The 24259-nt window shown below is 41.6% G+C and overlaps 1 protein-coding gene across 3 annotated transcripts in view; it reads left to right on the forward strand.

Annotated features, from left to right (window-relative positions):
- The window catches only part of ANKRD13A (ankyrin repeat domain 13A), a 40919-nt gene that overhangs the window by 9339 nt on the left and 7321 nt on the right, over positions 1 to 24259 (forward strand). For 2 of the 3 annotated variants that reach the window (XM_032301270.1, XM_032301253.1), the window contains exons 2-12: positions 5376 to 5508; positions 6514 to 6638; positions 9964 to 10009; positions 11876 to 12019; positions 12641 to 12830; positions 17435 to 17501; positions 19128 to 19209; positions 20770 to 20831; positions 21572 to 21705; positions 22234 to 22391; positions 23369 to 23482. In XM_032301270.1, coding sequence (XP_032157161.1) covers positions 6549 to 6638; positions 9964 to 10009; positions 11876 to 12019; positions 12641 to 12830; positions 17435 to 17501; positions 19128 to 19209; positions 20770 to 20831; positions 21572 to 21705; positions 22234 to 22391; positions 23369 to 23482 — 1087 coding nt within the window. In that variant the 5' untranslated portion in view covers positions 5376 to 5508; positions 6514 to 6548. The remainder of the gene's footprint in view (positions 1 to 5375; positions 5509 to 6513; positions 6639 to 9963; positions 10010 to 11875; positions 12020 to 12640; positions 12831 to 17434; positions 17502 to 19127; positions 19210 to 20769; positions 20832 to 21571; positions 21706 to 22233; positions 22392 to 23368; positions 23483 to 24259) is intronic. The other variant, XM_032301261.1, reaches the window with a different exon arrangement.

The raw sequence follows: 24259 nt of genomic DNA on the forward strand, positions 1-24259 counted from the left end.
TTTCTTTTCTTTTCTTTTCTTTTCTTTTCTTTTCTTTTCTTTTCTTTCTTTCTTTTTCTTTTTTTTTAATGAGACAGAGGTTTTGCTGTCTTTTTCCAGGCTGGAGTGCAATGGTGTGATCTTGGCTTGCCACAACTTCCACCTCCCAGGTTCAAGTGATTGTCATGCCTCAGCCTCCTGAGTAGCTAGGATTACAGGCATGTGCTACCATGCCATAGATGATTTTGTATTTTTAGTAGAGACGGGGCTTCTCCATGTTGGTCAGCTAGTCTCAAACTCCTGACCTCAGGTGATCCGCCCACCTCAGCCTCCCAAAGTGCTGGGATTATAGGCAAGAGGCATTGTACCCGGCCAGGTCTGATATAATTTTTTTTAAACAATGTTTTATGGTTTAAGAGTGTATGGCTTTATATTTATTTTGTTCTGTTTATTCCTAAATGTTTTATTTTTTGTTGCTATTATAGATGGAATTGTTTTCTTAATTTCATTTTTGAGTTGTTCATTACAAGTATATAGAAATATAATTGATTAGTTATTGATCTTGTGTCCTGCAACCTTGCTGGACACTTGCTATTTAATAGTTCTAATAGATTTTTGGTGGATTCCTTAGGCTTTTATACACAAGATCATGTCATCTTCTTTTCCAATCTGGATGCCTTTTATTTCTTTTTTTTGCCCAGTTGCTGTGGTTAGAACCTCTAGTACAGTGTTGAATAGATGTGGTGAAAGAGAGTATCCTCATCTTGTTCCTCATCTTAGGCGGGAAGCATCCAGTCTTTCACCATTAACTATGATGTTAGTTAGTGGGTTTTGTAGAGATGTTCTTTGAGGAAGTTTTCTTTAATTCCTAGTATGCTAAGAGTTTTGGTTTTTTCTTTTAATCATGAAGGGATGTTGGATTTGTGTCAGATGTTTTTGCTACAGCTGTTGAGATGATCATGTATTTTTGTTTTATCCTATTGATATGGTGTGCTACGTTAATTGACTGAAATTATACCATTCTTGTATTTGTAGGATAAGTCTCACTGGGTCATAAGTCTCACTGGGTCATAGTATAAAATAACGCATTTTATATGTTCTGAATTTAGTTTGCCAGTATATTGTTGAGGATTTTTGGATTTATAATAAGAGATGTTAGTCTGTGGTTTTCTTTTCTTATGAAGCATTTGTCTTCAGGATAATAGTGGGCTCATAAAATGAATGGGAAAGTTTTCCATCTTCATCTATTTATTAGAGGAGTTTGTGAAACATTGGTATTCATCCTTGTTTAAATGTTTGTTAGCATTTGCCAGTGAAGGTCAGGCACGGTGGCTCATGTCTGTAATCCCAGCACTTTGGGAGGCTGAGGTGGGTGGATCACTTGAAGTTAGGAGTTCAAGACCAGCGTGGCCAACATGGCAAAACCACAATTCTACTAAAAGTACATAAATTAGCCAGGTATGGTGGCTGTCACTTGTAATCCCAGCTACTAGGGAGGCTGAGGCACAAGAATCACTTGAACCTGGAAGGTGGAAGTTACAGTGAGCTGAGATTGCATCACTGCACTCCAGCTTGGGCGACAGAGAGAGACTCAATCTCAAAAAAAAAAAAAAAAAAAAAAGCCACACGGTGGCTCACATCTGTAATCTCAGCACTTTGGGAGGCTGAGATAGATGGATGACAGGATCAGGAGTTCAAGACCAGCCTGGTCAATATGGTGAAACCCCATCTCTACTAAAAATACAAAAATTAGCTGGCCATGGTGGCATGTGCCTATAGTCCCAGCTACTCAGGAAGCTGAGGCAGGAGAATTGCTTGAACCCAGGAGGTGGAGCTTGCAGTCAGCTGAGATCGAGACACTACACTACAGCCTGGGCAACAGTGGGAGACTCTGTCTCAAAAAAAAAAAAAGAATTCAACAGTGAAGCCATCTGGGCCTGCATTTTTTGGTGGGGAGTTTTAAAATTACTAATTCAATCTCTTGTTACAAACTTACTCGGATTTCAAGTCAGTTTTGCTGGTTTGCATTTCTGTAGGGACTTATCTTGTTCATTTAAGTTATCTAATTTGTTGGCATACAGTTGTTCATAGTCTCCTTTTATAATCCTTTTTATTTCTGTTGAGCTGCTAGTAATATCCCATCTTTCATTCCTGATTTCAGTAACTTAAGTTTTCTCTCTTTTTTTCCTGATCTAGCTAACTAAATGTTTGTCAATGTTGTTGACACTTTCCAAGAACCAGCTTTTGGTTTTGTTGATTTTCTCTATAGTTTTCTGTTCCCTATTTTACTCATTTCCTCTCTAATCTTTATTCACTTATTGTTTTAAAATCACTGCCACCATAATACAATTACAGAATTTTTTTTCTACTGCCTCTTATTTTAAGCGAGAGAGGCACGGGAATGTCTGAAGAGCTATAATTATCCAAGAAAAGTGAGCTGCTCTGTGGCTTAGCCATAGGTGCTTGTCTGTGGTCCAAACTAGAAAAAAAGTTAACATTGTAATGTATTTGGCTTTTATGTTGTACAGCATCTCTAACCTTTGCCCAGGAGTTTGAGTGTTTTTTGTTTGTTGAGACAGAGTCTTGCTCTGTCACCCAGGCTAGTGTGCAGTGGCACGATCTTGGCTCACTGCAACCTCCGCCTCCTGGGTTCAAGGAATTCTCCTGTCTCAGCCTCCTGAGTAGCTGGGTCTATAGGCGCTCACCACCATGCCTGGCTAATTTTTATATTTTTAGTAGAGATAAGGTTTCACCGTATTGGTCAGGTTGGTCTCAGACTCCTGACCTCAAGTGACTCACCTGCCTTTATTTATTTATTTATTTTAATTAATTAATTAATTAATTTTTTGAGATGGAGTCTTGCTCTGTTGCCAGGCTGGAGTGCAGTGGCACAATCTCGGCTCACTGCAGCCTCTGCCTCCACCCCCAGTATTCAAGCGATTCTCCTGCCTCCAGCCTCCCATAGCTGGGACTATAAGCGCACGCCACCACACCCAGCTAATTTTTGTGTTTTTAGTAGAGATGGGGTTTCACCTTGTTGGCCAGGATGGTCTCGATCTCTTAACCTCGTGATCCACCCGCCTTGGCCTCCCAAAGTGCTGGGATTACAGGTGTGAGCCACTGCGCCCGGCCAAGTTTGAGTGTTAATCCTTACTCTCAGCTGTTAGTTTTGCTCTGGGGTGTGAATTGTAGTAAATAGTTTCCCCTTTCCCGTGGTAAACATTTTTACACACCTCCTCTGTGACAGGTAGTGTACTAAACCTAGCACATTTTATTTAGATTGAATTCGTTAGGTAAGAAAATACCTAGTTTATATAATAGACGTGTAGGAAGATAATGAGTTTGCTAATTATTTCTTTCCTGCTAAACTTCAACTGAATTCATAGTTCATAAGTTCATTGCCTTGTTACTTTTAAGAAAACATTTAATGCAAGTTAGAGACTAGGGTAAGAGAATCTAGAAGATATTAATATGACTTAGATCCTACCCTTTGGAATTCTCCATCTCTTTGGTGCAATGGACAAGTCCTACCTACTCTTGAGAAGAGTCAGAGAATCACGGGAGGTGTGTGGACTGGGCTTCAGGAGACAGGAAGGTATTTTAGCACTGGGGGAACACTGAGGCCTGGGATTGGTTCAGGAGGACTTGTGTTCAGCTTGCAGGTGTCTTCAGCCGTGTCTTTTATTCCTTGATAAGAGTTATCTTCACCGTATAATAGCCATAACATAGTTTTAGCAAAACAAGGAGGTTTGATAGCTATTGGGCTGTGGTGGTTTATGCATGATCCTGCTGTACTTTACTAAGTGGCACTTTCTGTGTATCCAGAGACTGCGGGGGTAGCCTGAATAACAGCTAGCATCTCAAATCAGGATAAAACACATTTTCTTTATCTTGAATAATAGCTAGCATCTTGAATCAAGATAAAGCACATTTTCTATGATGTATTAAGGCATTTAAAAAGTTTTTACAGGCTAGGCATGGTAGCTCATGCCATTAATCCCAGCTACTTGGAAGGCTGTTATGGAAGGATCACTTGACCCAAGAGGTCAAGCCATTGCACACCAGCCTGGGTGACAGAATGAGACCTTGTTAAAAAAAAAAAAAAAAAGTTTTGCCTCCCCAAAGTCCATAGCAGTTTATTGTATCCTTGGAAGAACTTTCAGAGTCATATTTTGCAGGCAGTGCCCAGGCATTGTGACTTAACTCACACTAGAGAAACTGCTGCGTGGCTCTGGAGATACGGTGCAGGTGCCAAAAGAGGGGCAAGAGTGGCAGAATAGGAATGAAGAGATAAAAGCCAGATGTGTATGTCTACCATGAGGAAGAAAATCCTCAAGGGGATGGATGGAAGTGACACGTGTGCGCTTGTCTATTTCTCTGTGAGTAGATCCACATACATGCCCGGCAGATGATGCTCGTGGTCAGAAGGACCACAGATGCTGCTGGAGTTTATGTGCTACTTAAGGGCATGTGAAACTCAATACACAATAATGAGAGTGGTGTTTTGGTGGGAATCCAGCTAGAGAATGTAATTTTATTCTGACCTAAATTATATTCTGTGCTTTCAGTTTTGATTAAGGTCCTGTACTTCCTGTTCTAGACTTGAATGCTGATATGTGCTTGAGAAATCCCCCATGTTCTATGTCGTGCGGTGAAGCATTTCATGAAAGCTCCTAGCCTTATTTAGACTTAATTTGAGTGCTGTCAAGAGCTTAAAGTTGTGTTGGATGATCTGGGGCCTGTTGCCAACATTTATTAGGCACTTAACTTTACAGAAAAAGGAATTCAGGAACTATCATCTTTACATATAATCCCCAAATTCACATTTTAACGGTGCCCAAATGTTTGCATTTGTGTCACAAAAGTTGGGCTGTGACACAAAACCACGAATTGTGTCCCAGGCCAGAATCCCTTGATAGAGAATTACTCCTTATCCAGAATCAGTTCTCATACGTTCTTACATGTGTTGCTGTAATTAATGTGTAAATATGTTTTCTATTTCTTTTTTTTTTTTTTGAGACGGAGTTTCGCTCTTGTTACCCAGGCTGGAGTGCAATGGCGCGATCTCGGCTCACCGCAGCCTCCACCTCCTAGGTTCAGGCAATTCTCCTGCCTCAGTCTCCTGAGTAGCTGGGATTACAGGCACGTGCCACCATGCCCAGCTGATTTTTTGTATTTTTAGTAGAGACGGGGTTTCACCATGTTGACCAGGATGGTCTCGATCTCTTGACCTCGTGATCCACCCGCCTTGGCCTCCCAAAGTGCTGGGATTACAGGCGTGAGCCACCGCGCCCGGCCCTGTTTTCTATTTCTTATACTTAAAATATCTGTCAAACACATTTCCCCATTTTAATGTAATGTATCCAGTTATATAACTGCCAGTGTTTCCTTCACAGAATGTGGAGGCTGTGGACCCACGAGGTCGAACATTATTGCATCTTGCTGTTTCCTTGGGACATTTGGAATCTGCTCGAGTCTTACTCCGACATAAGGCAGATGTGACAAAAGAAAATCACCAGGGATGGACAGGTAAGTATACTTTTATAATAATTGAAAGTTCCCCTGGGCAACATGGTAAAACCCTGTCTCTATAAAAAATATGAAAATTAGCCAGGTGCAGTGGCGCATGCCTGTAGTACCAGCTACTCAGGAGGCTGGGGTGGGAGGATCACCTGAGCCTGGGGAGGTTGACACTGCAGTCCACTGTGATTGCGCCACTTCACTCCACCCTGGGCAACAGAGCAAGACCTTGGCTCAAAAAAAAAAGGTCATTCATGTTGGTTTCTCTTTTTGAATAAAGGCTAGTCTCAATCATACTTTTCCTCAGAGTCATCTTTATCTTAAGATTCCTCTCTTGGGACGAGGGATAGGGGCAAGGAAATGGGAGCCCAGGATGATGCAGGTTGGGCTGTGACACAAAACCACGAATTGTGTCCCAGGCCAGAAACCCTTGGTAGAGAATGACTCCTCATCCGGAAATAGCTCTCAGTGCAAACTTCTTCCACTGTACATGAACGTGGAGGCCATTTTTCCCCTGAAGAATATGGTTACTTCCATTGAATCCATCAAAATAGGCAAAAATCAAAAATAAATTGTGGCTAAAAGTAGCCTCTTCCTGGGAAATCCTGGCATTTCACTTGTTTGCAAGCTCTTCTACTATTGGTCAGAGTAATTTCGTATTGACTGAGCAGGGATAATGTAGGTCAAGCCCTGCCTGCCAGGTCTGCATGTAAACGCAGTTGTGTGATCGTATAGTTAAAGCCAGCTCTCTAAACACATTGTCAGGATTTTGGAACCAGTGGTAAGAATAGATGTTGGGGAGGTGGAAGGGGTTTGACCAAGATGCTAAGAGTACTGTATGTTTTTTACTCAGTAAAGAGCTGGCAATCAGAAGTCATGATTATCATGGTAAGGTCGTACTGCAGCCCCTTTCCTCTGAAGAAAATACTGGTCTTTGACCTAGACACTTTTTCAGCCTGGTTTTGGAATTTGCCAGAAAGTACAAGAATTAAATTTCACCCTTTTGTTTTCCAGTTTTACATGAGGCTGTGAGCACTGGTGATCCTGAGATGGTGTACACAGTTCTTCAACATCGAGACTACCACAACACATCCATGGCCCTTGAGGGAGTTCCTGAGCTGCTCCAAAAAATTCTCGAGGTATCTGTGAAAATGTGGTTAGGCCATAATCTGAGGTACATGCTGATACAATTACTAGAGACACAATTTGTCTTGTGTGCCTTCCCAAAAAGTTTTCTGAATAGTGAATATGAAGTACTGAATACCGATCACATTATTCCTTGCCCTTCTAATTTGTGGAAATATGAGGTCTTTCACAAATAACGCTGCTAAGTCACTGGGCTTACCCTTTTAGGTACTGTTTAAAAATTATAATTTAGGCCGGGCGAGGTGGCTCACTCCTGTAATTGCAGCACTTTGGGAGGCCAAGGTGGGTGGATCCCCTGAGGTCAGGAGTTCAAGACCAGCCAACATGGTGAAACCCCGTCTCTAATTAATTAATAAATAAATAAATAAATAAATAAAATAAAATTAAATAAAATTAAAAATTATAATTTAGCCAGGCATAGTGGCTCATGCCTATATTCCCAGCACTTTGGGAGGCTTAGGCAGGAGGATTTGCTTGAGCCCAGGAGTTTGAGACCAGCTTGGGCAACAAACAAAGCAAGACTGTCTCTAAAGAAAAGAAAAAAATTAGGGGATATTAGTGCACACCTGTAGTCTGAGGATTGCTGGAACCTGGGAGGTTGAGCCTGCAGTGAGCCATGATTGCACCCCTGCACTCCAGTCTGGGAGACAGAGCAAGACCTAAAACAATAGTAATTATTACTATTAATTGATAATAAAGTAAAAATTAGAACTTAAGGAAAATGGACATCAAACAATTAATTTGTTTACGTGCCTGTTTTGTTGAATGTAGCCTCCTGAGCATCAGTAATCTTAAGGAAGTTGTGATAGGCATCACTTACTATGCAGGAATTTTCAGGTCCTGTTGAGGCTTAGAGGTCCATGTGTAGCTTCTCCTTGCCAGTCTTGTCACTTCTAGCCATTAGTATTTTGAGACCTTTAGTCCATTGACTTAATTCATTTGCAGAGAAAAACTAATAGCTCTATTGAGAAAAGGAACAACTTTATTATAAACAAGACAATCATTGGTCATTTTTTGAGCCATCTTTAAAAAGAATTTCTAAGTTAAGTCATGCTCAAGGTATTCATTTCCTGTATATACTACAGTGAAATCTCCCATAAAATACTAAATATTTGTGTGTACATTGTCTTAAAAATAGGTGTGTATTTTTGAGTGTGCAAAGATCACATGAATATGTTTTCTTCCTAACTGCAGCAGGAACTAAAAACATCATCTGCCCATTTGGCAAAGTAGAAAATGACTTTTTTAACATGAGGTCACCCTTCACTTAAAAAGTTTAGTGTCGTGGATTTTTATTTTTTCATTCATATTGGTCCATTGTGATGGACTGCACTGAATTGTATTCTCTGCTTCAAGTTATAGAGAGCCCATAAATGACCCGTGTACTTAATGGCTCCAGAAGCTGTCATTGATGTCTTAACTTTCAACGGTATCTCCTTATAACATACACCAGCCTTTCTTGCCACCTGTCTCTTGGAGGTTGTCTTGCTCATCATTGGAATGCTGGCAGATTTTACTCCAGTGTAGATTCTTGGCCCTCCTGCCCTGTGCTTTGGTAAAAATCATGGCAAAGCCTTGCAAGTGTGTGGGAACAAGAAAAACACCTGGAATTTCTAGCATTTCTCTTCTTAAAGGGTAGCTGTTAGATTTCTGAATCTTCAGGAACCTGTAAGAATGGTAGGTAAGAAAATAATCCTAAATGGGCTGCTCTGGTGGTTTAAAACTTCAGAAATCCAAATCCTACGTGTTTTGGAGGAAAGTGGAGAAAAATGTTCTTTTAACCGGAGGGAAGATCAACTTCCTGAGGAAGTGAAATCTAGCAACCTCTTTCGGTTTCACAGAGCAGTTCAGTAAATAGGAAGCACTTGCCAGCACATAAAGCCTTTTACAGTCAAATTCCTCATTGAATGGTTGGAATTGACATTCTCTGCTGTTTGCCTAGAATAGATGGTTACCCACGTTGCTTGGCAGTACTTAAGCCCATCTTCCCAGGCTTATCTTTCTCTTACTGTTTGGAGCCTGAATGGGACCCCTGAATCAGGTTTGATTTTTATCCTCCTCCAATCCCCTATCCTCTTTTTTCTTTTTTCTTTTGTTTTTTAGAGCGCTTCATTATCGATGCAGACAATCCTCTTATCCTCTTGCTTGCTGTTCACTTCCTTTTTTTTTTTTTTTTTGAGATGGGGTCTCACTCTGTTGCCTAGGCTAGAATGCAGAGTGCGTGATCTCGGCTCACTGCAACCTCTGCCTCCCAAGTTCAAGCAATTCTCCTGGCTCAGCCTCCCCAGTAGCTGGGATTACAGGTGTGTGCCACCATGCCCAGCTAATTTTTTGTTTGGTTTTTCTTTTTGAGACAGAGTTTCACTCTTGTTGCCCAGGCTGGAGTCCAATGGCACAATCTCGGCTCACTGCAACCTCTGCCTCCCAGTTTCAAGTGATTCTCCTGCCTCAGCCTCCCAAGTAGCTGGGATTACAGTCATGTGCCACAACACCTGGCTAATTTTGTATTTTTTAGTGAAGATGGGGTTTCTCCATGTTGGTCTGGCTTATCTCAGACTCCTGATCTCAGGTGATCCACCGGCCTTGGCTTCTCACAATGCTGGGATTACAGGCATGAGCCACTATACCTGGCTGATTTTTTAGTGGAGACAAGGTTTTTTTAGTGGAGACAAGGTTTCACCATGTTGGCCAGGTTGGTCTCGAACTCTCTTGACCTTAACTGATCCACCTGCCTGAACCTCTCAAAGTGCTGGGGTTACAGGCGTGAGCTGCTGTGCCCGGCTGTCTGTTCACTTTCTTGACACCTAGACATATTTTGTATCCAGGTAAAATAATACTCTGAATATATAATAAAATAAGTAATGGGCTTACACTTTTCTTTTTTTTTTTTTTTGAGACAGTGTCTCACTGTGTTGCCCAGGCTACAGTGCAGTGGTGCAGTCTTGGCTCATTGCAGCCTCCACCTCCTGGCCTGAAGCAATCCTCCCACCTCAGCCTCCTGAGTAGCTGGAGTACTACAGTGAGCCACCAGAACCAGCTACTTTTGTATTTTTTGTAGATACAGGGTTTTCCCATGTTTCCCAGGCTGGTCTCAAACCCCTGTGCACAAGTGATCCACCTGTCTCAGCCTCCCTAAGTGCTGGGATTACTGGCACGAGCCACCTCACCAGGCTAGGGGCTTACACTTTGTTTCTTATTTTTTTCTGTTCTTCCTTAATTTTTTTTAAACCTGGGGTTTTTAAGAACCTGTTAACCCCTGCTTATGTTGTGTTGATAGTGCCAAGGGTAATCTGTTTTAAACCTTTGTCTGCCCTTCAGGCTCCGGATTTCTATGTGCAGATGAAATGGGAATTCACCAGCTGGGGTGAGTGGCTGTGGGCTTGTTATTTATTTCTCTTTCTAAATTTACTTAGCCTGCAGGTAGGTTTATTTTTCCTTTGTAAAAGTTAGATGTATTTTTTTCTTTTCTTTTTTTTTTGTCTCTTTTCTCTGAATTGAACTAAAGATGTATTTTTTTAAGTCAAGGAAATACATAGTGAAGAATAAGGAAAAATAATCACCCATAGTCCCATTTAAACACAACTGTTAATGCTTTGGGTGTTTTTCATCCACTCTTCTCCCACCATGCATGGGACTTTTCCTCCCAACCAAGCATTCATGAAGATAGTATATGGACAGTTTCATTTCCTCCTTTTGTCATTTGTAGCCAACATCTATATTATTAGTTTTAAAATGTCACTTTATTTCTATTTTTATTTTTATTTTTTTGAGACAGAGTCTCACTCTGTTGCCCAGGCTGGAGTACAGTGGTGCAATCTTGACTCACTATAATCTCTGTCTCCCAGGTTTTAGCAATTCTCTTGCCTGAGCCTCCTAAGTAGCTGGAATTACAGGTGCGCACCACTGTGCCCGGCTAATTTTTGTATTTTTAGTAGAGATGGGGGTTTCACCATGTTAGCTAGGCTGGTTGGTCTCAAACTCCTGACCTCAGGTGATCCACCCGCCCTGGCACCCCAAAGTGCTGGGATTACAGGCATGAGCCACCTCACCCAGCCTAAAATGTCATTTTAATAAGTAGATTTATCATAATTTACTAATTTCCTTATGTAGTTTAGCTTGATTCTTTTAAACTTGTTACTCTAAATCAGATAAGGTGAATATTGGAATAGCTTGCTTGTTTTTTTTTTTTTTTTTTTTTAACAAAATGGATATATTTCTCTGAAATATTAACTTAAGGCAATTGACTGACAGTATATTTCGGTAGATGTTCTACTTTTATTTCTTGTAGATAAGTTAAGTGTAACTCCTAACTTCCAGGGTTTCAGCTGTTTCCATTTCCAGACTTCCCTTTCAGGCAAGAAGTCATATTTGTAATGAACCATTAAGTGACATAAAAGTACATAAAAGAATAATACTTCAGAAAACAAAAACAAAAACAAAACAAAAAACAAACAAAAAGAGTAGTACTTCAGATTGTTTTGAGAAATGAAGTTTTTTTTTAATGCACATAATCACTCTAATTTCAGATTTTGTTAAAAAGTGGCATACTTAGGCTGGGCGCAGTGGCTCACACCTGTAATCCCAGCACTTAGGGAGGTTGAGGTGGGTGGATCACTTGAGGTCAGGAGTTCAAGACCAGCCTGGCCACCATGGTGAAACCCCATCTCTACAAAAATACAAAAATTAGGCATGATGGTGGGTGCCTGTAATTCCAGCTATTCAGGAGACAGAGGCAGGAGAATCACTTGAACTCGGGAGGCAGAGATTGTAGTAAGCCAAGATCGCGCCACTGCATTCCAGCCTGGATGACAGAGAGAGAGACTGTCTCAAAAAAAAAAAAAAAAAAAAAGTGGCATATTTAGACATTTGATATTCTCAATGATGGATATGACAATATGGTAGGCCACAGCCATATGGCAAGAGGTGCATGTGTGAGTAAGGAAGGCCAGATGGACACATCCTATATCAGTGGTGGGGGTTGAAAAGTGGGACTCATTTTGGGATCGAGAATACTCTTGGGAAATGTATTTAGACTTTTTTCTTATGAATGGAACGGAGGGTTCATTTTTGTTTTTCAAGAGTGATTTCTTGTATGGTAAAGTGTGAGAGCCAAGAAGTCCAGTTCTGTTTGATGGTCACCATCTTGCCACTCTCTTCCTTTTATTAAATCAGAATCCTGATTTCTGCTTGGCCCTTGGGTTTTTCTCAATAGTACACTTCTCTCTTCCAGTACCCTTAGTTTCCAGAATATGCCCGAATGATGTCTGTCGCATCTGGAAGAGTGGTGCCAAACTGCGCGTCGATATCACATTGCTGGGATTCGAAAACATGAGCTGGATAAGAGGGAGGCGTAGTTTTATATTTAAGGGAGAAGGTGAGTGACTTCTCTTATAGTAATCACTGCTGGAGTGAAATTACAGGGTGCTTTTTAACCATCAAAATGCATTCACATTCATATGCCTTTTCTGTCTGATCCTTCCTAGGGCATGTTTTTTGGTTATTCTTATTAATTATTCACCTCCCCATCCCTGCCTTAGTTCTTGTCTGGCTAGTTCTCCTTCATGTGTCCTTTACCACCCAGCAGTTACCTTTGTGATGTGTCTGCTTCACTTTCCTGAGCCTTTGAGCACAGACCTTCTGTGTGTATCTCTGCATATACCTCCACAGTCAGACATGAGAAATGACATTGCTCACCCAATGTTATGCATACATAATTTCTATGAATTCTGTAATATATTTTATAAAGGACATTGATGGAATATATTGCTAATAATGCAAATTATTTAAAAAATCTGCATCTTTGGAGAAGATGGCTCCCTGTGTTTTGTGGAAATCCCTATGCAAATAGATAGTTGATAATCAGTACACTATAGGTTTTATCAGATAGCACCTGGGAGGACACACATGAAAGATGCTGCATTTTAACTTACGAAGCCTCCTTGTTTTTGCATCTTCCCTACTTTGCACTTGGTTACTCCTGTTTTTCCATTAACAGACAACTGGGCGGAGTTGATGGAAGTCAACCACGACGACAAAGTGGTCACCACTGAACACTTCGACCTTTCCCAAGAAATGGAGCGCCTCACTTTGGACTTGATGAAGCCAAAAAGCAGGGAAGTTGAGAGGCGGCTCACAAGCCCAGTCATTAACACCAGCCTCGATACTAAAAATATTGCTTTTGAAAGGTACGAATTTAGATTCTGAATTTTAATGTCTAATCCCCATGCTGCCATCTTGAGTGACATGTATGTATTAATTGGAAATTATGGATGGATTGGGATTTTTCTAATATGACATAATAAACACTAGTGGGTTTTAAGATCTCTACTCTAACCAATAGAAATTGTAGTTGACACTCTACACCATCCATCATTTTTATAGCACATGAATATGAAGAAGTGTCTTCCTTTTCTTTTATGGGCCCTGTCTAGTGGATTTTACTTGAATCTTATTTTTGTCTTGGTGTTTATGGATCCACAACACTCAATCCCAGACAGGAGCTTAGAGTTTCTAGAGGTTAGAATTGACCCAGTTCAGTTGTAGTGATTTTGGTCAGTCAGATTCACACCTACTATACAGTTAAATGTCTATTTGTTTTTAACCCACTTGTGAGGTTTAATAGTTTAGAGTAAGAATCTGGAGGGGGTTCAGTTCTGTTCCAGACTCATAAAGAATTATCAGCTGGGTGCTGCGGCTCATGCCTGTAATCCCAGCACTTTGGGAGGCTGAGGTGGGCAGACCACGAGGTCAAGAGTTTGAGACCAGCCTGACCAACATGGTGAAACCCCGTCTCTACTAAAAATATAAAAATTGGCCGGGCATGGTGGTACACGCCTATAATCCCAGCTATTCAGGAGGCTGAGGCAGGAGAATCATTTGAACCTGGGAGGTGGAGGTTGCAGTGAGCCGAGATCGTGCCACTGCACGCCAGCCTGGGCAACAGAGTGAGACTCCGTCTCAGGCAGAAAAATGAAAAGAATTCTCCAGAGAGGTCTGTGCCTTGGTTAATCCAGATGAGAACACCATCGCTGGTCATGTGCCTCTGGGCCACATGGAGGGCTTGGAAGGCCTTTGAGTAGGGGCAGTCAAAGTTGTTCATCTGTTTCTGCAGTGGAGAACAGTGACCCCAGGGAGTCCTAAGAGTGCTGATAGTATTTGCCTAGGATGCCACATCCAGCTGTCTGCAAGCCACAGTAGCTTAGCCTAAGAAAATGGAAACTATTATCCTGATAGTATTTGCCTAGGATGCCTCATCCAGCTCTCTGCAAGCCACAGTAGCTTAGCCTGAGAAAATGGACACTATTATGCTGGACTTAGGCCTTCTTTTCTCTTAATGAATGTAACAACTGTCCTCGCATGATATTTTTCTTTTCTTCTTTTTTCCAATATAAAATTGGTTAATAAATTTCTGTTTAGTCAAGCATAAAACTTGAAAAGTATCCTTTTCTTCTGATTTAGATTGAGCTGTGGAATTAGGACATCTGTTTGTAGCAGAAGAAGAAACCAGAGTGTCCATCGTGTGTGTCCAGGGCTGCTGCTAGGGTAGAAGTGTAGCATTCCTGGAGGCAGAGTCAGTCCTCTTCTGCCAGCCTCCTTGTACCAGCCTCCTTGTACCACCAGCCTGAAAGACTCGTAGTCTTTCAGGGACAGCAAAATTTAGGGACTGACTGGCTTTCCCTGGAAGGGTCTTGGAAAGACATTTCCAGGCTTCTGTGTACCCCTCTGCAGACAGGGAGGGCCCCTTCAGTTTAGGGCTCTGTTTATAACCCCAGAGGCAGAGGAGGCTGCCTTTTTTGCCACTGTTCATCCGTGGAGATGAGAGGGGGAGGACCTGAGTGCCATCAGCAGGGCTCCTAAATAACTGTGTGACTTTGAGCAAGTGGCCTCATCTTTCCAGTTTCCTGTTTCCTTAGTGGGAAGAAATAATGGAGTGAATCTGGAGATGAAGTCTCCGAAGTCCATGACTCTAAGGTGTCTTGAGAAGAGACATTGTTCCCCATATTGTTCAACAGTAGAGTTGCCAGAGTCGTTGTTTATTGAAGTGCGATTTATGAAGAGAGCGTGACAATTCCTGGTTGTTACCTCACTGAGTGTAAATAGGAAATGATAGCATATTCCATTTGTACCGAGGACTAAGGCGCATTTTGTATTTACGCGCTCACACGGTTTTCTCAGTGCTCAGGCTATTTTGCAACTGACAGTGTGTTGCTGAGAGAGGAATTTTGGAAGACAGCTGCTTTGTTTTAATGGTGCTCAGAATTAAATATTGTTTGTCGTGCATTGAGCAAGAATTGAGCCACTCCTTAGGATTAATACCAGCTACAAAAAGAATATAGCTGCTCTTGAATGTGAGATTTGTTTGCACAAAAAGTGTGTGAATTTACTTCTGATCAGAGGTGCGAATATTCATTTGATTGAATTTGTAAGGTGTGGCCCTCTCATTTTCTTTTTTTTTTTTTTTGACATGGAGTCTTGCTCTGTCGCCCAGGCTGGAGTACAGTGGCGAGATCTTGGCTCACTGCAACCTCTGCCTCCGAGGTTCAAGCAATTCTCCCGCTTCAGCCTCCCAAGAAGCTGAGATTACAGGCACTCACCATCATGCCCAGCTAAGTTTTATATTTTTGTAGAGACAGTGGTTTCACCGTGTTGGCCAGGCTGGTCTTGAACTCCTGACCTCAGGAGATCTGCCCACTTTGGCCGCCCAAAGTGCTGGGATTATAGGTGTGAGGCACCGTGCCTGGCCCCCCTCTCATTTTATGATAGTCACTCTTGTCCACTTTTTTCGATTTTGGGGTTTTTTTGTATTTTTTTTTTTTTGGTCCACTTTTTTCTAATTGTTACTCAGAGCTTGATGTATGCAAATTAATACCCTGTCCTGATGTATTTTTGGCCTGTAGCATATACACTGTGGTTGCAGTTTGAGTTTTTCCCTTCTCTGAAAGATTATGCTTTGCCCACCTCAAACAAAATATTCCCTGCCACTTTCAGAGCCTTTCTCCAAATTATGTGGCAGCCACCAAGACACAGTGCCTGTGAAGTGGCCTTTGGTGTGGTGGTCTCAGTGGAGACAGGCAGAGGTGAAAATGGCACAAGAGGGAAGCCAGGTGTTCTGTCATCTTCAGATGCTTCTGCATGCAAAGTTACCAAGGGCCACATAGTCGTTAGGAAACGAAAATTTAAAACAGGGTGTGAACATTGAGGCGAATAACTAAACTGCTTCCAATAGTGGAAATGCTGAGGGCAGAATGGGCAGGATTGCTGAAGGAGCAGAGCTAGCTCAGTGAGGAGCTTGGTGGCTCCTTGGGAGAAAAGCATAGTGCCGTCTTCCCAGCGTTCATGAAGGGTACGGTGGAGCAGATGTAGTCATCCTTCCATCCCTCAGAAGAGTCCGTGACAGAAAACAGTGACTTCCTCTGCCAAGACATCCAGTGACTTAAGCAAACAAGGAATTGAGGATTGAAAGAAAAGGAATATCTCGATTTTCTGGTATTGATGATAAAAGGGGACTGTGACTTATTATTCAGTTGAGTGTGGTTCCTTACTCCCTGCCCCTGTGACTGTTGTCTTGTTTCTGAAGTGTAAGTTGGAGATAGCATTTGGTGTAATCCTTTTAGGATTCCTCTGTTTCCATCCACGGGTTGTGCTGTCCTACTTGTAGACAACTAGTAGGAAAATGGGAGCTCTGATCCCTCCTGTTTTTATGGGCTAAAATACACACGTAAACTCGTTATGCCATCTGGACTAATTTCATTGACCAAATCCCATTAGAAGAAAACCAAACTATTGAGAAACACAAAATGCAAATAACCACATATGTTCTTTGTAACGTGGCTAACCTGCTGCTGTTCCCTGAGCTTCCTGTGTGACGTCCCAACTCACTCAGTGGTCAGGGCAGAAGTCAGGCTGTTGCCCTAACCAGGGCCAAGAGGAGCTGGGATGTGATGTCCTAGACAAAGGGTAGGGCTTGTCAGGAGTCCCCTGTGAGAGGCAGCGTTTCCCAGGGTAAGCTGCTTTGAAAAAGAATCAGAGCCTCCTGACTGCTCTTGGCTCCTAAATACATTTTTTTTTTTCAGGAATATGTTGAGTTAGATAACTGAGTTTTTGGGCATATTACCAATGCTGCATCTGCCACTGGAATGCTGGGCTACTTTAAAAGGAGTTCCACAGAGATGGAATTAACAGCTGGGCTAAAAAAAATCTGTTTTTCACATCCTTTCCCCTGCTGCACCAAACCTGCCCAAACATGTGACTCACAGCCATTTTGCAGGCTTAATGGTATCTCCAAAAAGCTCACCACAGTGATGAGTTCCCAGCCCACCCGCTCTTTTGCAAGGAGCAGGATGGTCTGTGCCTCATTGTACTAAGAATTCCTCGATTGAGATGTGGCTACTTGTGGAGATCCCACCACTGGCATCTGTGCCCCCAGTGAAGATGACCCAGATAAATGCCCTGACCTGGATACCACCCTGTGGCGAGCCCTTGGATGTTGGTCATCTTCACTTACAAATGTCACCATCTTTGTCCTCAATGCTGGCAGTTTTGTAAAGAAGCCAAGATTGGAGGCTTTCTATGCCTGGGGTGAGGCAAATTGATTAATAACTATGGGAGGAGGGTGGAGGGTGCATAAGCCATCTGTCATTGCTAGCCTTCTTCTGTGGAGAATAGGGCCATGATTTCCAGTGTCCTTCACTAACTTAAGCTGGGGGGAAAAGAAACTATAAAGGCTACAGATATAAATCTGAATGGCATATTGTACATGTAGAAATTTGTGGTGTTCACTTTTTATCAGAACTAAATCCGGATTCTGGGGCTGGAGGACAGATAAAGCAGAAGTTGTTAATGGTTACGAAGCAAAGGTAAAAGGAAACTCTTAAAATAAGATTTAATATAGCTATTTAGCTTCTATGCAAATGAGGAGTCTGTTCCCATTTTTTTTCATGCATCTGTGCCAGGAGATGCTCTGGGGAATGAGAACTGTCTAATGTGTCTCTCACTTGGATTTTTGATTTTGTCTTATTTGACTTTCAGAAAATGGGATAGCATGTGCTGAGGAGGTCTGTAGCTATGCCAAAGAGAAATAATATTGTAGAGAAATGAGTACGGGTACCAGTTTTTCTGGTAGGAATGACAAGTTAGTCATTCCCTTAATTATTTAAAAAAAGAGGAAGGATTAGACTTCATATGTGTTCAAATATTGTGCAGTAGCTTTTGAGTCTCTTTTTTGTTAAATCAGCCTAATTGTAATCAGCATGCTCACAGCCCATTTGCATGACATCAGTGCATTTAAAACATAGTTGTAATAGTGGAGATGATTGTCAATCCAGTCATCTGGCATTTTGTCAGCTGGAAAGCTCTGTTTCCTGGCCTTTCCTCAGTCCCGCAGTACAGCAGGGATTGTTGGCTTTCGGTGATGGAGCCCAGTGCTGCAGGGTCCTCTGGTGGCCTCTGAGTGAGCAAAGAAAGCTTATGTCATGCTCATCAAGATACATTGAGAAGCACTCGTCCTAATGCTGAGTGTATTTTCTGCAGCGTTGAATGTTGGGGCTCTTCATGTGGCATGTAGAGAGAATTCTCTGTTAACTGCTGTTACATTTGATTTTCCAGACCGCCATATTCTCCAGTCATCCCTGATAACAGAGCATTTACTCTAATTACAATAATTTTTGTTACAATAATTTTTGTCAGTGCACGGAATGCCTTTTAAATAGTGATTTGCTGGTTTTCTCTAAAGCTCATAGGTCTAGAGAACCTTGTGTTCATTCCTTTCCCTTCTGCCCAGCAGATGGCTGTCTGAGAAATACTAGTATTATAAGATTACTAGCAGAGGCCGGGCGCGGTGGCTCACGCCTGTAATCCCAGCACCTTGGGAGGCCAAGGTGGGCAGATCGCTTGAGGCCAGGAGTTTGAGACCAGCCTGGCCAATATGATGAAACCCTGTCTCTAGTAAAAATACAAAAATTAACCAGTCATGGTAGCATGCGCCTGTAATCCCAGCTACTCTGGAGGCTGAGGCATGAGAATCGCTTAAGCCTAGGAGGTGGAGGCTGTAGTGAGCTGAGATCATGCCACTACACTCCAGCCTGGGTAACAGAGAGAGACTCTGTCTCAAAAAAAAAAAGGATTACCAGCAGAAGTACAGGATCCTGATTTGGGTAACTTAGTTTAATAGAAACCCCGGTGGGTAGATTGCAGGACATTTGTTTGAGACTGTTTAGCTACAGCAGGGCAAGCAGGAAGATGCAGCCTGTCACTGCTAACTCCTCGGTAGTAAAACTGTCAAACATGGGAAGTAACTGCTGATGCATTTTTCAGTTGATAGTTTATATATTTTCTCTGAAGGATCCTCATGATTGTTAACCATTTCTCATTTTAATTTTGCTGGATTTTTTTTTTTTTTTGCTTCAGCATTCTTGCTTTTGCTGTGCTTATTTTTGGAGTTTTGATTCCCTGTCTCACTGTTTTCTTTTGCATACTTCTCTCAGGTTTACACAGTAAACAATGTGAATGTGATCACCAAAATACGCACAGAACATCTGACTGAGGAGGAAAAAAAGAGATATAAAGGTAATCACCATCACCCTCCAACCTTCTGTTTTGTTGTTGTTTTTTAAGCCTAGAGGGAACTCTTTGTTGGCTCTGTTAAGTTTAGGGTTAATGTGGTTGGGATGGGTTAATCCTAACCCTAAGTTACTAACTACTACTTTTTTTTTTTTTTTTGAGATGGAGTCTAGCCCTGTCACCCAGGCTGGAGTGCAGTGGCTCGATCTTGGCTCACTGCAACCTCCACCTCCCAGGTTCAAGCAATTCTCCTGCCTCAGCCTCCCAAGTAGCTGAGATTACAGGCACCTACACCCAGCTAATTTTTTGTATTTTTAGTAGAGATGGAGTTTCACCATATTGGCCAGGCTGGCCTTGAACTCCTGACATCAGGTGATCCACCTGCCTCAACCTCCCAAAGTACTGGGATTATAGGCATGAGCCACTGTGCCCAGCCCCTAACTTCTTTTTTATAAGAATTTCCTGGCCAAGTGCAGTGGCTCACACCTATAATCCCAGCGTTTTGGGAGGCCAAGGTGGGTGGATCACTTGAGCCCAGGAGTTTGAGACCAGCCTGGCCAATATGGTGAAACCCCGTCTCTACTAAAAATATAAAAACTGACCAGGCGTGGTGGCGCACTCCTATAGTCCCAGCTACTTGGGAGGCTGAGGCAGGAGAACTGCTTAAACCACAAAGGCAGAAGTTGCATTGAGCCAAGATTGTCCCACTGCACTCCATCTGAGCAATAGAGCTAGACTCTGTTTCAAAAAAAAAAAGAAAAAGAAAAAAAGAATTTCCGTAGTCTGACTCATTCTCGGAGGTGTTTCCTCCCATAGTTGGCCTCAGCTGTAATTAGAGCTATTCATGAGGGCTTGTTTATGTGTTATCAAAAGTAGTTGTTGAACTCAGCCAAAAAATGAGATAAGGATATTTGAGAATATTTATCATTGTAATGAGTGATTTAGTCCAAATTAATGTGATGAAAGATTTGGACAGAACTTGGGCTCTGAGTAAAAACATTGCCAGTGTGTGGTTGCCACATCCCAGCCCCACCAGCAATGTGGCCTTGTGAAATTACTTCTGCTCTGTGCCTCAGTTTCTTCAGCAGTGAAATGCAGGTGATACCCAATCTTCCTTAGAGTTATTGAGAGGATTAGAAGAGTTACAACATGCAAGCCTTTAGAATGGCACCTGCAATATGTGGTAAGCATGCAGTAATTGTTCACTAGCACCACCACCACCATTGCCCATACTCCACTTTGACAGATGAGGAAACTGAGGCCCAGAACACATGGGTACCGAGTGGCCAAAGTGGAATTGGAATCCAGGTCTGGCTCACTCCAAAATCCAGACTCTTCATTATTCTGCTTTAATTCTTACAACTGTTCATCTAGTTTAGAGATCCTCAGGAAGAGCACCCTATAAAGGATAAATTAGTTTATGGTTATTGTGAATGATTTGATCAGCCAGTCTGTAATTGCATTTCCTAATGCAGGTAGCTTGGACCAGAAACTTTAAGGGAGATCTTTTTTTATAGCCGCAAGTAAGATATAATATTAGACTTTAAACTTCCCTCCTTTCTGCAGCTGACAGGAACCCGCTGGAATCTTTGCTGGGAACTGTGGAACACCAGTTTGGTGCTCAAGGGGTGAGTTGAAGCAGTGAGCCTTCAGTGCAGTTAAATGAAAGGAAACAACATGTCTGTGCCGGAGGTGGCATTTAGTGGATCCTGAACAGCCCGCTCTTTGAAAAGGCCAAAGATACTCCCAAGCTGGAATTTGAGATACTCTTTTGGAAGAGAATCAGATGAGTGAACCTTCACAAATAAAGATTTTAGAGGAGGGGTAGTGATTATAGAAATCAGGTGCTTTCCCTCATATTCATTATAAACAAGGGGCCTCTTTATAGAAATGGAACTTAAAAAGGATTCAGGACTTGATAGTGCAACAGAGCACCTTAACAAATATTTTCTTACTTGATGTTCACAGTAACTGTATGAACTTGGTACAGTGGATGTCCCTACAGGTCAGAAAAATGAAATTACCTTTCCACTGTCAAATCTAGACAGTGAAACAGCTAGAACTTAAACTCCAAGTTTTCCAAGTCTCATGTACTTTCAGATATTTGTCTCTCTTTTTTTTTCTTTGCTATAATCAGGGGATAAAAATCCAAAGGAGAGTAGAGAAATATTTTTAAATGAAGCAATCCCTTAGACTTGCCTTTAGTTTGGTGATACCCTCATAGATTTTCTTGTTCTATGCAAAAAAGTTAGTGAGTAGAACTTCCTGGTCTGCAGCTGGTTAACATATCCACTCAGACACTGAGTGCCATAGGCCTTCACTTGTGAACATCATTTGGCATTTCTGACTCTCCTAAGTTCTGGCCCAGCAGGACCTCACCACGGAATGTGCTACTGCAAACAACCCCACAGCCATCACGCCTGATGAGTACTTCAATGAAGAGTTTGATCTGAAAGAAAGGGATATTGGAAGGCCGAAAGAGCTGACCATTAGAACACAGAAGTAAGAGAAGTTCAGCTGCCATTTTCAACCTATGTATGTTTCAGAAGTTGTGCTGTTTTATGGTGTTATGTTTGATCATTCCTCTGCTCCTTTTTATAAAAAATAATTTAAAAATTGCTTTGCCATCAAAGCTAACGGTAGATTGCCATGTTATTGGCTCTTTTCCAAGTAGAATACAGATTGGATGTAAGAATTCCTTTTTTTTTTTTTTTTTTAAATTGCCAACAAGCTTTAGCTGATCAAATTCAAATGAAACTTTCCAGCAGCTATCATTTCTTCATGCCTGCTATCGGTTAAGGCTGTGATAGCAGCAGGTTGTCATGCAAGTCACTTGTCTTGATTGCCAGATTTTAGGGTGGTGAGAATTCTTTGTGGCCCTAGACATTTGACCCTTAATACGTCTGAATTAAGAGATGACTGGGAAGGGTGTGGAGTGAGGCTGCTGTTGTCTAGCCTACTGCATAGCAGAAATCTCCTTTTCCATCTGGTGGAAATGGCCTCAGTCTTTTTCTCGGTTGAATTCTGCAGGTTTAAAGCAATGCTGTGGATGTGTGAAGAGTTTCCCCTCTCTCTTGTGGAGCAGGTCATTCCCATCATTGACCTAATGGCGCGAACTAGTGCTCATTTTGCAAGACTGAGAGATTTCATCAAATTGGAATTCCCACCTGGATTTCCTGTCAAAATAGGTACTGCTAAATAAATTTCAGCAACACTTGGAGGTGTGCCCATGTATGTGGGTGGCAGGATGCTTCAGGGAATTGGAGTGCTTTAGGTCAAAGTAGTTTATAGACATAATGGAGGAGGTCAGAATTCTCCTGTGGTTTAATTTGCCCTAAAGAAATGTCGGGATGGGTGGTTCGTTTTGCATATCAAAATTGAGAGATCTCCAACCATCAGTTCTATTTGCAAATGGTGCTGACAGGTGTAAAAAGGCATAAAAACATGACAGTCATTGTTTTAATGTCAAACCTTATTTCAGTGAGAATTCGAATTAGATAATTATTTGGGAAAGACAGTTGACACCAAGATCCTTTGGTACATAAGTACGATCTGTGTCCCAAGCTGGTTTACATAATGCAATATATATCTATATTATACATACTACTCATGAACGATATTGATTTTGGATGGTTGTATGTTCATGATACTTGAATCCCGGCTCAATCACTTACTGTGATCTAGGAGAAAATACGTTATTCCTTCTCTCTTTTTTTTTTTTTGAGACACAGTCTTGCTCTGCCACCCAGGCTGGAATGCAGTGGCATGATCTTGACTCACTGCAACCTCTGCCTCCTGGGTTCAAGTGATTCTCCTACTTCAGCCTCCCGAGTATGTGGGATTACTGACACGCACCACCATGCCCAGCTAATTTTTGTATTTTTAGTAGAGACAGGGTTTTATCATGTAGGTCAGGCTGGTCTCAAACTCTTGAGCTAATGATCCGCCTGCCTCAGCCTCCCAAAGTGCTGGGGTTACAGGCATCAGCCACTGCGTCCAGCCAAAAATACGTAACTCTCAACCTCGGTTTTTGGAGAGGGCTATTATGAGGCATAAATAAAATCATACTTATCAAAGTGCTTGGCATATAGTAAGCATTTAGTAAATTATAACTATTATTGTTATTCTCAGTAGAGTTTACTTACAAAAGTTTTTATTTTGTTAGAAATTCCCTTGTTTCATGTCTTAAATGCACGGATTACATTTGGAAATGTTAATGGCTGTAGCACTGCTGAAGAATCTGTATCTCAAAATGTGGAAGGGACGCAGGCTGATTCAGGTAAAATAAATAAATAAATAAAAAGTTGAGTTTTGTGATTTGAAAAAAATGTTATAATACAGTCGTCATATTCATAATTCACTCTGAAGCTGGACTGTCTGAGGGAGTAGATATCTGTTGGATGAAAGAAAATATCAGATTTTGTTTAGATTAAGCAAAAACATGTAGAATATGAATGATCCTAGTTATATTAAAAAGACAAGATGTTCTTAAAAATCAGCTTTATTAAGGTATAAAAATAAAATGCTCTCATTTTAAGTGTGACAGTTGAATGCATTTTTTTTTGAAAACAGAGTCTTTCTCTGTCACCCTGGCTGGAGTGCTGTGACATGATCTTGGCTCACTACAGCCCCTGTCTCCCAGGCTCAAGTGGTTTTCCTGCCTAGCCTCCCAAGTAGCTGGGAATACAGACAGGTGTGTGCCATCATGCCTGGCTGATTTTTGTATTTTTAGTAGAGACTGGGTTTCATCATGTTGGCCAGGCTGGTCTGGAACTCCTGACCTCAACTAATCTGCTCACTTCGGCCTCCCAAAGTGCTGGTGTAAGCCACCATACCCAGCCAAGGTTTGACAAATGCATCTGTATAACCACCACCACAATCAAGATAGACAGCATTTCCATCTGCCCCCAAATTTCCTCACGCTCCTTTGCCATCCATACAATTCATATGTTTAAATGCAATTGTAAATGCAGTTATTTTTTAAATTTCATTTTCTAGTTAGTATATAGAAATATAACTTAGTTTTGTATTTTGACCTTGAATCTTTTTAAAAAAT

This window comes from Sapajus apella, unplaced genomic scaffold, assembly GCF_009761245.1.
Source record: "Sapajus apella isolate SASKATOON/1434 unplaced genomic scaffold, GSC_monkey_1.0 scaffold2, whole genome shotgun sequence".
Taxonomy (NCBI): Eukaryota; Metazoa; Chordata; class Mammalia; order Primates; family Cebidae; genus Sapajus; species Sapajus apella.